Here is a 15,010-nt window from a genome sequence, read left to right on the forward strand (position 1 = left end):
GTCCCTTCAATCATGGAGGCATTTGAGTTTGCATAATCAACACGAAAGGTAGCTAATTTGCTACATTATGCATATCTAAGCTTTCCGAATACGTCCACGTGGCTGTTTCTTAGCGGCTAGATGAAGTCTTTCCTCATTCAGTGTACCAGTTCATCGTTGACAGTTATTCCTTTCCAGTTTCCACCCATATGCCTTAAATTCAGTATCTTCGTTTCTCTACACATTTCTCAAACTTGTTTACCCAAATCAATAAATTATCCTTAAAATAATTAAAATAAATTTGTCTTCTTCTTCTTCAAATTAACTCAAAAGTGATATGAAATTATATAAAAATAATAATTAAGTGATAAGAGAACAAAAATTATTTATTTTAAAAAAATAGGTATTGACTATACTTATTTGAATTCATTTCATTTTATAATACGTTCTAAATTCATGGAGCTAAATCAAATATTTTCAGCAAGAAAATGTTTTATATATTAATATAATATATTTAAATTTTATTTAATAGAGTGATAAAATCAAAGCTAAAAAAATACTTATATTTAATTCCATTAAAAGTTACAACATTACCGTGAATAAGAAAAATCTCAATCCTTTAAAGGTTAATATTCTAAATGAAATAATTTACCTGTTTGGATTCTTCCTAAGTTACTGAAAACAACAATTAATCCCCAAAGCAACAAGGCCACGATTAAAAGTAGTAAATAAAAAACCCTTTTCATCATCAGGTAATGATGGCGTGGCATAATCTTATTGGAGAACAGCCAAAGAGGTGAAAAAACAAGATGAACCTCTAAACACAGAGGATCATCACCGAGGAAACGGAGGAAAAAGTAACGACCGAATATAAACCGACACGAACGGTCGAAACATCAAAGCATGATTTTGATAGCAGCACCTAAATTTTCTCTCTTTTTAATTTCTTTTATTTTCCCCTAAATTTTCTTTTCAGTTTTCGAGTACTCGAAAGAAAATCCAAACGAACAAAAATAATATTTGGATTTAAAAAACCTGCGATAATCGAGCCAAAACGACTCAGATGAATGAGAAAGTTTTTGGTTGTTCTCAATTGGTTTCCAAAGGGACGGAAATCAATGAGGTTCCGTAGTCGGAACTACATCAATTCCTGGGGCAAATTTTTCTGGTTCGCTGCTTTCATCGTCTCCACTTTCGTTCTTTTCAATGGCTTCTCCTACTCTAACTTTCGCTTTCTTTTTGGAGGTAATTTTGTCTATTTCTTTAGCTATTTCTTTTGGTTTTTTTATTCATCAGTAGCTTACTTTTTTTTATTATTTTTTGAATTATGTATTTTAAAAAAAAAACAGAAAGATTCGAGCCTGTGTTGAAGTTCGCACGCAAAACTCCAACCGCAAACGCCATCGTGTCTGGCGAACATCCGGTAACTCAGATACTCTCGGTTCGTGAAACCGTTTTGCTCCCCGATCAAGTTATACTTTTCCTAAAATACCCTCGGTCGGCTCGTTTATTTACCAAAGAGGAACTTGACTGCGTGTACCTCTCGGTTCATAACACCTCACCCGTGCCGCGGCTTAAGCAGTCGCCGGCTCGTGTTGATACGGAGCAGCTAGGTGAGCAGATCGTACGATGTCCTAGTGGCCCACGTGGACTGCTTATAACGGTTGGTTCAAAGTCAAATGGGGTCTTTCCAGCTGGTCCCACTCACTACTGGGACTCGCTTGCGTACGAAGCTTTGGTCGATAATGATAATACGACGGTCGTTTTTGTCAAGGGTCTTAATCTACGGCCAGAAAGAGTCTCCAACGCATCAAGATTTGAGTGCGTGTACGGCGAAGATTTTAGCAGGCTAAAACTTGTGTTGAGATCAGAGGTTTTATCAATAGCTCAAGAGATCGTACGGTGCAGAACGCCTTTAATTGTTTTGAATAGTCAAAAAAAAGTCAATAGCTCTGTTAAGGTTTCAGTTAGGATCAAGGGTGGAGGAACATTACCTTCCATAGCTCGATTGGGTTTCTTGTCGGATTCTGGTCGTGACCCGTTACCCACCCGAAAACCACACGAAACCTGCATTTGCACCATGGCACGTAACCAAGCGAGGTTTTTGAAGGAATGGGTCATCTACCATGCCCTAATCGGGGTACAACGTTGGTACATTTACGATAACAACAGTGACGACGACACTGATCAAGTCATCGAATCGTTATTCAACGCCGGTTACAACATCTCGAGGCACATTTGGCCATGGATCAAGACCCAAGAAGGAGGTTTCTCTCATTGCGCCTTGAGAGCCAAGGGTTCTTGTGAATGGATCGGGTTCATCGATGTAGACGAGTTTTTGCACTTGCCTACGGGCTTATTCTTACATGATGTGATCTCAAATTTAACCTCAACCATAACTAGTTTCGGACACATTTCAATTGGTGAACTTCGTGTCTCATGTTACAGTTTTGGACCGTCAGGGCTCAAACAGATACCGAAACAAGGCGTGATGGTCGGATACACGTGTCGGCTCGTGGTGCCGGAGAGGCACAAGAGTATAGTGAAGCCAGAAGCATTGAATTCCACATTAATCAATATTGTACATCATTTCCATTTGAGAGATGATTTTAGATTCATAGATGTTGATAGAAGAATGATGGTTGTAAACCACTACAAATACCAAGTATGGGAAGTGTTCAAACAGAAGTTCTATAGGAGAGTGGCTACGTACGTGGCTGATTGGAAAGATGAGCAAAACGTAAGGTCCAAGGACCGAGCCCCTGGATTAGGGACTAGAGCCGTCGAACCAGTTGATTGGTCGAGTCGGTTTTGTGAGGTCACCGACACAGGGCTAAAAGATAGGGTGTTGCGAAACTTTGCTAACCCAAAAAACTCTCTTTTGCCATGGCAGACTACAACTAATAAAAAAGCAGGAACTTGGTTTGTAGAAGAAGAAAATACAAATAAAGTGCAAGAGAAGGAATAGATTACTGTAATAGACTTCTTTTACCCTTCATATTATGATGATAATCTTTGTAGAAATTGGATTTGATTTTCTGTACATAACAAATTGTTATTTGGTAGAGTTTTGTAGCATTAATTTCATGTTATGATCTAGATTTTAAATTGGTGTTAGGAGTTTTTAAAAAAAGATTTTAGTTACATCCTATACGATTAATTAAATTATTATTTTTATCTAACTATCAATTTAGAACTTAAATGATTGTTTGGATTTGATATAGTAATATTTCAAACCGTACGTATCAAATTTCAGTTTAGGTCAATGTGTTAAACAAAATGGTTTAAGTTGGAGCTTGAACTTGGAAACTTTTTCATAATGGGTTCTGTATTTTTTTTTGTCCAAGTTAAGTTTTAAACTTGGCAACTGTTATTATATAGAGGCATGGATGAAATAATTATTCTTATTTTGGGGTTTGAAATTTTTTTTGTCAAGTTATTTATTGAACTTGGCAATTATTCTCTTATTAGGTCTTATTTTGACAATTGTTCCCACGTTGGTGGCTAAACTTGAGAGTTTTTAATACTTTAGAAAATAAAATTCAAGCCCCAAATGTGAACAAATTTCAAATTCAAGACCTAATTTAAATAAAAAATATTTATATCCCAATATAGAAAAAGTTTCGAAGTTATGTAATTTACCCCTCAAAAGAAGTATTCAAATCCTTGAAACCACTTATCCTGAAAGTTTGAAAAATTCCAATTTATACTTTTTTAAGGTTAGATGAAAATACATTTCCAAGCCCTTATGATTTGATAAAAAAAATATTTTTTGCTAAAAAGAAGGGAAATTTATTTCTTAAAAGACACTTAACCTCTATGGTTTTAACTTTAAAAAATATCCACTTACTTGACCATTGGATATATTTATTAAGCAAAATTTAAATGAAAAAGATAACTATACCTTTGTTGTTATTTATTTATGTATTTTCTATTTCGTTTATTTTTGAATTTTAATTAAATAATAAATTTAATTATATATTAAAATGATATAAAATTAAATATATTTGTACTTTTCATATATATATATTTGATTTCAATTAAAATCAAACATTTTGAATTTGTATTTAATTCAAGTATATATTAAGATTGAAATGAATTCATTAAATCGTTTGTATGTAAATTTAATTAGTTTCTATTTAGAAGGTGTGAATTAAAAATAAATTAATTAAAATATAAAAAGTAAAAGAATAATCTCAAAGTTAATACAATTAAATTAAAATTAAATAGCTAACATGTATTTGCTTAAATAATTATTTAAAAAAGTATGAGAGAAGACGAAAATTAAATCTAATTATTATTGATAACATTAAAAAAAAAAAAAAGCTTACAACTAATGAAGCCTTACTTTCCTGTTCTAGACAACTTTAGAGTCTCACTTTGTATAAAGTATAAACTATGTATGGGTTTTGAGTCTATATTTATTTCAGCTTATGTCTGCTATATATGGGTGTTGTATAGATTTAAGGTCTAGGTCTTAATATATTATTATCAATATTTATAATAATTAATTATAGTTATATTATTCAAATTTATTTGTTGTACTTGTATTGTGTAACTTAAAAAAATTGCATATATTTTAATATAATTTCATTTATAATTTAATTTAATAATAATTGAAATAATTATATTTTTATTATTTAAATTGAAACTTATAAAAATTGAAAATAATTAATAATTAATAAAAAGTAAAGTTGTCATTTTATTTAAAATTCATTTAATAATTAAACCTTATTACTCATTAGGGGTAAGTGAATTTTTTAATTAACATGAAGGGTTTGAATACTTTTCTCTATATTTAAATATGCTTTATGTCACAAATAAAAAAAAAAGTCATGGTAAATTCGAAGGAGCATTTAACTCTCCAGCTATTGAGTTAATTGATAAAGTAGAAATACTTTAAAAATTCAAATAAAATATATTAAAATTATAGGGCTAATTTGAAATTTGAGTCATGATTTAGGGATGTCTTTACAATTAACCCACTTTTTATATTTTTTGGGGTTAAAAATTATAGCCGTTGCAAAAGCCAACAGCTCAGGAACCACATTCAAAAACTTCGACCGTTAGGAATTAGTATCATTACCTCCGTAAGGGAAGCGAATTTCCATTCGTTTTCTTTTTTTCCTCCCCAAGAAAAAGAAAATGGTGAGAGAAGAAGCGAAACAAGCCCCAGAAGATTCCCAGCAGCCAAACAAAGCTGAGACTAGCCAAAATGTCGATAACTTGTTTAGTCCCAGATTCAAATCCGTGGCAGCCATGGCTGGATGGGACGAAGAAGCCCTCATCATAGCTAGTCTCGTCGTCGAAGACACCCCAGACCGCCAACAATCTAAACAAAAGAAACGCTCTGAGTCGATATTCAGCACACCGCCATGCACCAGTTCAAGAAGGTAAACTAAATAAATCCCAGAATTTTTTTCATTGTTCCTTTATTTGTTTGATTATTGATTTATTTATATGTTCATGGGTTTTTTATTCTTTTTTTTTTTAATTCAGGAAACGTAGGGCTCAGAGAACTCCATTAAATCTCGATGAAGAACAAGAGGTTCCAAAAGAAGGTGATTATTTTTGGAACCTTTCTTTTCTTTTTATTTATAAAATACAAGAACTTGAATAAAATTTGACGTTGCCTAGAGAGTGAGAAAAATTCAATGGAACAAAGAATTGTCGTGGAGGATGAGAAGAATCCAAAGGCAAATGAGCCAGCTCTTCATTGTATGGATAAACTTAGAGAAGAGCTTTCATGTGCAGTAAGAATCTTTAGATTTTGTCTATATTTGTTAACTTTCATTTATCTTCTATTAATAACAATGTTATTTGCTTGGTTTCATAGATTTGTTTGGATATCTGTTTTGAACCAAGCACAACTCCTTGTGGACATAGGTAAAAAAACCCAATGTTTTAATACAACAAAACCAGACAAAATCTGTGTTTTTCATATTGATTTTGTCATTTTAATGAAATTGAAACCTCCTTTCTCTTTGATTGTAGTTTCTGTAAGAAATGTTTGAGATCAGCTGCAGATAAATGTGGGAAAAGATGCCCAAAGTGCCGGCAGCTAATAGGGTAAAAACCAGCTCCAGTCGCCACTCCTTAGGCTCCTCATTAATGGTATAGATCATTGTAATGAACTTTCTTTTCCCGTTATTTGCAGCAATGGAAGATCTTGCACTGTGAACACAGTTCTTTGGAATACAATACAGCTTTTGTTTCCCAAAGAGGTTGAAACAAGGAAGGCTGTTGCTGCTAATGCCTTGAATAGCAAGGAAGCCTTTGAGTGTCAAAGTCCACAAAGCGGAACTCGAAGCACCCGAACGACTCGAACTCGAACTCGAACTCGAGCTGAAAATCAAGCATTGGCGGCAAGGCTGCAGAGGGAGGATCTTTCGCGACTAGTAAACACGGATACCAACATGACGAGAAGGCGAGGGGACCCGAACCAAGATAACAATGCTGAATCAGCAAGGCTGCAACGAGACAATGATCTTTCGCGGTTAGTGCGTACCGGTAGGAGGAGAGGGACACCAAGTCAAGATGAAGATGCGGCATTAGCTTTCAGGCTGCAAAGAGAAGAATTCATGGAGGCTTTTAGAGGAAGCAGTGGGCATGAAGGTAATGAGCAAACGAGGATCCCTCTTGCTTTAGCTAGAGCCAATTTGAGAGCTATGGCATCAAGAGCCATTAATAGAGGCCGCGCTGTATAATATTATTCCTTTGAAAACCTTTCTTCATTGTTGCACTTCCAATGCAACTTAGCTTTGTGCTTCTTTTCTAATGTTATGATCCATATTATTTGAATTCTTCTTGAGTTTATATCTATTTTCATTACTCTACATATTTTTTAATATAAATATAAATATATACTCCTCTTCTACCATCGAATTTTCCTTATGCATTTTAAGATTAATGTCAATTTTGATGAATTCAGGTTATAGAAAATCTTATCACTTTTTAAATTAAATTTTGAATTTTGTTTTACTATTTTAAGATCACGAAACTTTGATTAAATTTTAATTTTTGCCACCAAATTTTATAAGTTTACAAAGATGCCACTAACATTATCACATTATTATAAAAATATCATTTAACTGTTTAGTAACGTGTGTCTAACCTGGCACATTAATTGTGCCATGTGTTTGAAAAAATACACTTTTAATATTGAAATATTTGTTTTGTTTTTTATTTTTCCTTAATTTTTTACTCTTTCCCCTTTCTTCTTCTTTTCTTTTCATCCTATTTCCCTTCCCAACAAAATTAGCAGCCACCAATTCCACCACCACCAGTGACTTCCCCGGACATCAAACCCATTGATAGATCTCCCAAGGCTTTCCCTAAAAAACCCCATTTTTTTTCATCATCAAAGCTTTTGCCGTTGGTGTGATATTGTTTGTTGACTATGAGAGCAACTATATATGTTGATGAAGAGAAATAGGGGAAAATGAAAATCATCTCCATGTTCATGGAGCATAGGCTATGCTCATGGTTTTGTTTCTATGCTAGAGCGTTCACATTCAGCTCAACTTATTAGACACCAAATTTGTTTTATGAATCATATATATTGTTGTCTTATGAAGACATATATTGTGATTTTTTTTTTGTAGCGGACTCAATTTTAATATGAGTTCGAAATTATAATAAGAAATCTTCATTTGTTGAATAATAGGTTTTAATTTTTTAGAATTTTCTAATATAAATATATTTTCCTCAATACCAGTTTTTGATCCTAATTGATAATAATTTTTTAAATCCTGTTGTTCAAGATTTTTAATATTTATCCGAGTCATTTTTCTTTTGTTAGAAAAATTTTTGACAATATTTCTTAACTTAATACCTAAAATATATTTTTGTTTTTTAAAAGGTTTTCTTTTAAAAAACTGGCTCTTAGTATATCTTGAAAATTTATTTTCTCGTTTATAATAACTTTTCTTTTTGTGCCTATGGTAATACTTTAATAAATTTTTACTATTTAGTCTACTTGAGTTTTTAGATTTTAGATTATCAATATTTAAATTGTCTATTTTACTGGTTAAAATACTAATTGTATTTTGGTCAAAGTTTATCAGATAGTCATTTGTTTGAATATCTGACTCTAATTTCCTTTTTCTATATGGATCTGTTGGTTCAGTATTCATAGGTTCTGGGATATTTATATTTTCTTCTTCAGATGAAGTGGTTTCTTATCAGAATTATAAGTTGAGACTTTTATGTCTTCATCCTGATCTGTTGAAGTTTTTTCTTCATCAAATTGTTTCTTATATAATTTTGTTTTTTCAGAATTACTTGAACTACTACTATCATCATATTTTAACATATAATGATAATTAAACATACTAAATAGATCTTTATGTTTTTCATAAAGTTCTTCAATTAGTTTTAAATATTCAACTCTTTCTAGTTGATCATTACTATTAGTAAATTTTTCTTTCCAATGTTCTATAAGGGTTTTATAGGATTAGAAATCATATTCTTTTTGTTTTTCATCTTTTTTACGTTTTTTTTATGTTTTTTGTAATTTTTTAACATAGAAGTCGACTCATCGGAAGAAGTGTTTTCTTCTTCAGATAAAACTAAAATATGATCTTTACCATTACCATAGTATAAAGGACCTAAATCTACATCGGACTCGATATAATTATCATTTAAGACCTGATCTAATTTATTATTAACGCTAGTTAATTTTTCTTTAGACTCGTGGTTTAAGTCTAAATCTTTTATATTACTTAAATTATTTACTTTTTCTTCAACTGAACTGACCTTACTAAATAACTTACCAAAATAAAAAGAAGTCATATCAACAAGACTATTTATACCCTTACTCAGATATGAAACGTTGTTTTCGTTTTTAGAGTCTACATGCTTTATTAGATACTGGAGCTACAACCAGTAGTTGCAGAAAAAATGCTATTCCTATAGAAAAATGGGAACCTATGAATAATCCTATAAGAGCAATTGGAATTGATGGTAACGAAACCATAATTCAATGTAAGGCTAGAAATATACCAATCTACATAAACAATGTTAGATTTATAATACCTAAGATTTTGTGTTTTCCTGAAATGCATGGAGACATATTACTTGGTAATAATTTTATATATCAACATTTACCTTTTTCTATTGATAAAAATTTTGTTATTTTATCTGTAGAAAATTTCTCAGTGGAAATACCACTTATAGAAAATCATAAGTTTGTCTGTGATGATAATTTTACACCAACAAAAAAGGAACAAATTAAACAACTAGAAACAAATCATTGGTTGTTTAAAATCCTTGAAAATAATTTTAGTGAAGAACCATTAAAATTATGAAAAAATAGTCCTAAATTTTGTGAAATAAAATTAATTAATCCTAATAAAATCATTAGGGTTAAGCCTATGATTTATACTAAACAATATATAGATGAATTTGAAGTTCAAATAAATGAGCTATTAGAAAAATGATTAATAGAACAAACTAATAGTCCTCATTCGAGTCCGACTTTTATGGTACGAAATCATGCAGAAATTAAAAGAGGAAAAGCTAGGATGGTTATTAATTATAAAAGACTAAATCAAAATACTATTTTTGACGGATATTTTATTCCTAGAAAGGAAGTTTTGATAAACCACGCTAAACAAGCCAAATATTTTAGTAAATTTGATTGTAAATCAGGATTTTGGCAAATTATGCTAATTGAAGAGTCAAAACCCTTGACCGCCTTTAGTGCCCCTAATGGTCATTATCAATGGAAGGTAATGCCATTTGGTCTTTGTGATGCCCCACAAGTTTTTCAAAGATGGATGGATTCCATTTTTAACAAGTATAAAAAATTTTGTGTGGTATATATAGATGATATCTTAGTTTTTTCAAAAACACTTGAAGAACATAGAAAACATCTAAATGTTATTTCTCAAGAATTCCTAAAACATGGAATTATATTAAGCCCTAAAAAAATAGAGCTAGAAAAAACAGAAATTGAATTTTTAGGATTAAAATTATCTTCTCATGGTCTTCAACTCCAAGATCATATTATTGTAAAAATAAAAGAATTTCCTGAAAAAATAGAAGATAAAAAACATCTTCAACAATTTTTAGGAATAGTCAATTATGGGAGAAACTTTTTTCCAAAATTAGCTGAAAAAATAGGAAAATTATATGATAAATTAAAAAAGAATATTTGCTTCTGTTGGAATAAACAAGATGAAGAAATTATAAAAAAATGTTAAAGCAGAAATTACTTATAATCCAAAAGTTTATTTACCTAAAAAAGAAGATAAACTAATTTTAGAAACAGATGCATCACAAAACTATTGGAGATGTATTTTAAAAGCTAAAACAGCTAATAATAATGAAGAACTTATATGTGGATATTGTTCAGGAAAATTTAAACCAAATGAAGTCAATTATATCATTTATGAAAAAGAACTTTTAGCTATTAAAAAAGGAATAAAAACCTTCCTTATTTATTTAGCTCCTGAGAAGTTTATTATAAGAACTGATAATCAAGCTGTTAAATAGTTTTTAACTAATAATAGCTTAGAAACTGTACCAAGAAGGATTAGGTGGTATAATGATTTATGTACTTTTAATTTTGAAGTTATATATATAAAAAGTGATGAAAATTTTCTTGTTGATTTTTTGAGTAGGCCTTATAATGGATAGAGGTAAAAAACCTCTACAAGAAATAGTAGGTGAATGGACTACAATCCATAAAAAGTCCAACAAAGGGAAAGCAGAATCAAACTCCAAAAAAGGATTTGTACCTGCACAAATACCATTCTATCCTAACCAATGATATTATGTGTCTTATCCAATGGTAAATCAACCACTTGGAAATAATTTTTCAAACATGGTGTATCAATCACCAATGTCTCAAAATATGAATTCAGTATCACAAACAAGTTTTGCTGAAATCATCAAAAGTTCAGAAAATTTGTTGAAACAACAACAAATTGAAGAAGAAAAAGATTTTTCAAAAATAAAAGATTTCTATAATCCTGGTTTATCACCAAAACTCTATGATTTTATAAACGAAATATGGAAAACCCATATTTCAAATCAAAGGGCTAATTTCCGAAGAGCTCTTACAAAATTTTCATTATTTTTAGTTGAAAAAACAACTAAAGAAAATGAAACTGAGGATTTATTATTAAAATCTATTTTATATAGAGAGTGGGATGAATTCCAGTTAGAATTTATTGACATTAAGGAGACAAACAATCTTCTTGATATTATTCAATATTTTATTCATAAAGGAAAAAACAATTCTATTATGAATAAGGTATTTAGAATATGCATGTATAATAAAGCTAGGAAATTATTACCAGTAGAAATATTCACAAAAATAAATGCAGTAATTTACAGACAGCAAATTCAATTTCAAAAAGCTTTTTCAGAATATTTCTACAGGCATATGTTTTTAACGATTATTTAGATAATGAATTTCCTACTCTAAAATATAGACTTGATCATGAACCATTTGATATAACCAATATTGAATGGGGCTTTACTAAAGAAATAGTTGTGCAAAATTTCTCTTTTCATCTTTTAAAAGATTTTCCAGCTATTGTAAAGTCTGTTTTACAAAACATCATAAACAATGATGATTTTTATTACTATTTTCATATTGATATTAGTAGTCTAATTGGTATAGCTGAACAAGAAAAATTTTATCAACCGTATCAAATTTGGATTATTAAAAAGATGATTGGAACACCCCAATTATCTGCTGTTAATGAACATAAAGAACATTTGTCAAAAACAATTGATGAATGTTATAATAAATTTGAAAATTATCAAGTCCAAATAGGATTAGAATTATTATCACAAGCCTATTATCTTCTCCATGATGAAGTTTATAAATTATGGACGGATGGAAGAAGAATATTGGCATTTCCTAATGGAAACATCCAAGAGGAAAGAAATGAAGAAACGGTGAAGCTGCTAAACAAGATTATTGAAATGGAGATAGAAGAATTTCCATCTCATATCACAGAAAAAATAAAATATACATGGGAGACTTGGAATTCACCACCAAGACTTTCATCAGATTCTTTACATTTGGACGAGATTGAAGAAATGAATCTCGACAACAGACAAGAAGGTTGATGTCAACAAAGATGACAACCTGATTCACATACCAACAAAAATTTGGTAATGTTGAAATCATCATGATGAAAGCAACCATTAATGAAGAAGACAAAAAGTCTTAATTAAGTCTTAATCATCATTAAAACAATGATGATGTAAAAGGTGACAAAAGCAGCTGTAACACAAGCAGTGACAACAACAGTCATAAATGCAAGCATGACACATGGAATCAACCAGAGCCATGCAAAAAGAAATGAAACGTGGAAACAACCACATCCATGAAAAAGCAGAGTCCTTATCAGAAACACTGTTCGGGATTTAAAATACAATTGTATAGAATTTTTAGAATTCCTCTATAAATAGGGAGGAAAGCTCAATTGTATAACATTTTGAAAATTACCTACTACTTTTCTTTTGAAGTTTTCTCTCTTGTAAACTTTTCCTTTTGTAATTAAAAAGAGTCGAGCAATTGCAATCATAAGATTAAGGGTTAGGGTTGGGTTTATCGGAATCAAGGGATAGCCTTGGGAGATCCATCGACGGGTTCAATGTCTGGGGAAGCCACCGTGGTGGTGGAATCAATTGGTGGCTGCTAAGGTTTGTTGGGAAGAGAAATAAGATGAAAAGAAGAAAAGAAGAAAAGGAAAGAGAGGAAAAGAATAAGAAAAAAAAGATAAATAAAGAAATAAAAACATTTTAATATTAAAAAATTAACTTTTTCAAATACATGGCATATTTAATTTGTCACGTCAAATGCATGTTATCAAATAACGACAGTAAACGGTTAAGTAATGTTTTTGTAATAATGAAATAACATCATGACATCTTTGTAAGTTTCAAAAATTCGGTGGCAAAAATTAATAATTAATCGAAGTTCAGTGACATCTAAGTGTAATTTGCCTTTCTATAATCAAATTTATTTTTAATTAATTTTTATTATTCAATATAAACGAAAATTCTTACAATTGTTTTACTTTAATAACTATTAATAAGCTAAGTTATAAAAGTATAGGAAATTAATAAATTAAGTTAATTTTTTTATTTAACTAATATCTAAAGCTACATGCATTTAATTAACTTTTTAATTAATGTATTTTTAATTAGATTTTAATCCATTATTTGAATTGTATCATATTTAATGTATAAAATAGTTTTGATTGATTTAAATAATAAAAAAGCACAAAATAATAAATAATATATATAATTGAAATAATAAATTGTTTTCATAATTCAAATATAATGCTAAAAATTTTATTTTTAATATGAAGTAATATAATTTTTTAAAAAGATAAATTCATTAATTCATTCAATGAATAGAACCATAAAAAAATAGCAAGCACTCGTTGTAGATGGTAAATTAAACTCTTCACTATTTAATTTTTATTTATTATTTTCTTAATAATAAATAAATTGATCATAATAATAATTAATATAAATATTTTAGATTTTATTATATAAATTTATTATTTATAAATATTATATATAAGTGGCCAAAAAATATTATATATAAATATAAAGTTACTTATTATATAAATAAATAATAATATTTTTTAATGGAAACATAATAATTTAAATGTAAAGTAATTCGATATAAAATTTTAACTTTATTTATTATTATATAAATTAATTTAATAAAAATAAAAATAATATTTTCATCAAAATCATTCTAAAGAAATTGCTCCTCCTTAAAATTGTCTTTCATTCTCAACAAAATCTCCTTACAAGGCTAGCAACAAATGGGATGTTCTAAATCAATATGTATAAATAAAATTAGAAAAAAAACATATAAAGTGAAAGATTAATTATCATGCAATATTTTATATTAAAAAATTATATAAAACTCAAATTGAAAAATATAAATAAATAAAGTAAAAATATTAATTACCTAATATTTACAATAATAATTTCTCTTTTAATCCGTCTTTTGCTTTCTTGTTTTTCCTCATTGAAAAAGTTGATTTGATATTAATAACTATACTGATAATATTAAAAAAATCAATTAAAACAGTAATTAATGCCAAGTGAAAAATAATATATACTGTAATTAATAATGAAATAATATCCATTTGTTTCTCAATATGCTATTTCAAATTATAATATAAACCACTTACAAAAATTTTAAAAAGAGATCATAAGGTTATATCATCTCATCATCAATTAAAATATCTTCTCTATCTTTCTAGTGTTATTATTATTCAAATATGATTTGATATTATCTTTTCGAAGAACCATCGCTTTAAAACTCCATTATATTTTATATAATTTTAACTTATTAATGTTAACAAATTCCATTTTTTTAACAGTATTTTTTCTTGGACACTATTTGATCAAATATGTCTAACTACGAGATGTTATTTATAAAACTAAACTCAAATTTTAATTGATATATAACTCTAACAATAGTTACGTGATAATTAAGATACGTAGAATTCTATTCAAGCAATAACTTTATTTCACATCAATAAAATTAACACGATTTTTTTAAAATAAATTTAGCACAACTATTTTTATGTAAAAAATTTAACTAATTATTGTAATTTAGTTATAATTATAATTATCACAAATTTTCCTATATTTTATGTTTAAATTTCTATTCAATTAATAACTCTATTTTAAAATTAATACAACTTTTTTAACTAATAATTCTAAATTAAATATCATAATTATTTTTAAATGTCATTGAAATAATATGATGAAAAATAAAAAATATTCTCATCAGTTCAAAAGTTTTTTTTTCTAAACTCGTACTTTTATATATGTTATAGATGAAAAATAGAAAGATATAAAGAAAAGCAAAGCTTTTAACTTTTTATAAAATAAACATTTTTATTAGATTTAAAATTTCAATACTAAATTAATTAATTGTTGTTAACTGCAAAATTCAATAAAAGATTATTACTAAATTCAATTAAATAAAAGTAAATCACAAAAATAAATTCAATATTAAGTTAAAAGTGTAGGG

The 15,010-nt window shown here is 28.7% G+C and overlaps 1 protein-coding gene across 1 annotated transcript; it reads left to right on the top strand.

Moving 5' to 3' along the window:
• Window positions 1-866: 866 nt before the first annotated feature.
• Window positions 867-6,780, top strand: LOC107892206 (glycosyltransferase family 92 protein RCOM_0530710). The gene is made up of 8 exons (XM_016817222.2): window positions 867-1,224; window positions 1,329-2,945; window positions 5,075-5,372; window positions 5,479-5,540; window positions 5,617-5,732; window positions 5,816-5,865; window positions 5,974-6,048; window positions 6,137-6,780. The coding sequence occupies exons 1-8, from the start codon at window positions 1,047-1,049 to the stop codon at window positions 6,684-6,686; spliced, it is 2,946 nt and encodes a 981-aa protein (XP_016672711.2). The 5' UTR covers window positions 867-1,046; the 3' UTR covers window positions 6,687-6,780.
• Window positions 6,781-15,010: the final 8,230 nt, after the last annotated feature.

Source organism: Gossypium hirsutum, chromosome D09 (genome assembly GCF_007990345.1).
Source record: "Gossypium hirsutum isolate 1008001.06 chromosome D09, Gossypium_hirsutum_v2.1, whole genome shotgun sequence".
In the NCBI taxonomy this organism is placed as follows: Eukaryota; Viridiplantae; Streptophyta; class Magnoliopsida; order Malvales; family Malvaceae; genus Gossypium; species Gossypium hirsutum.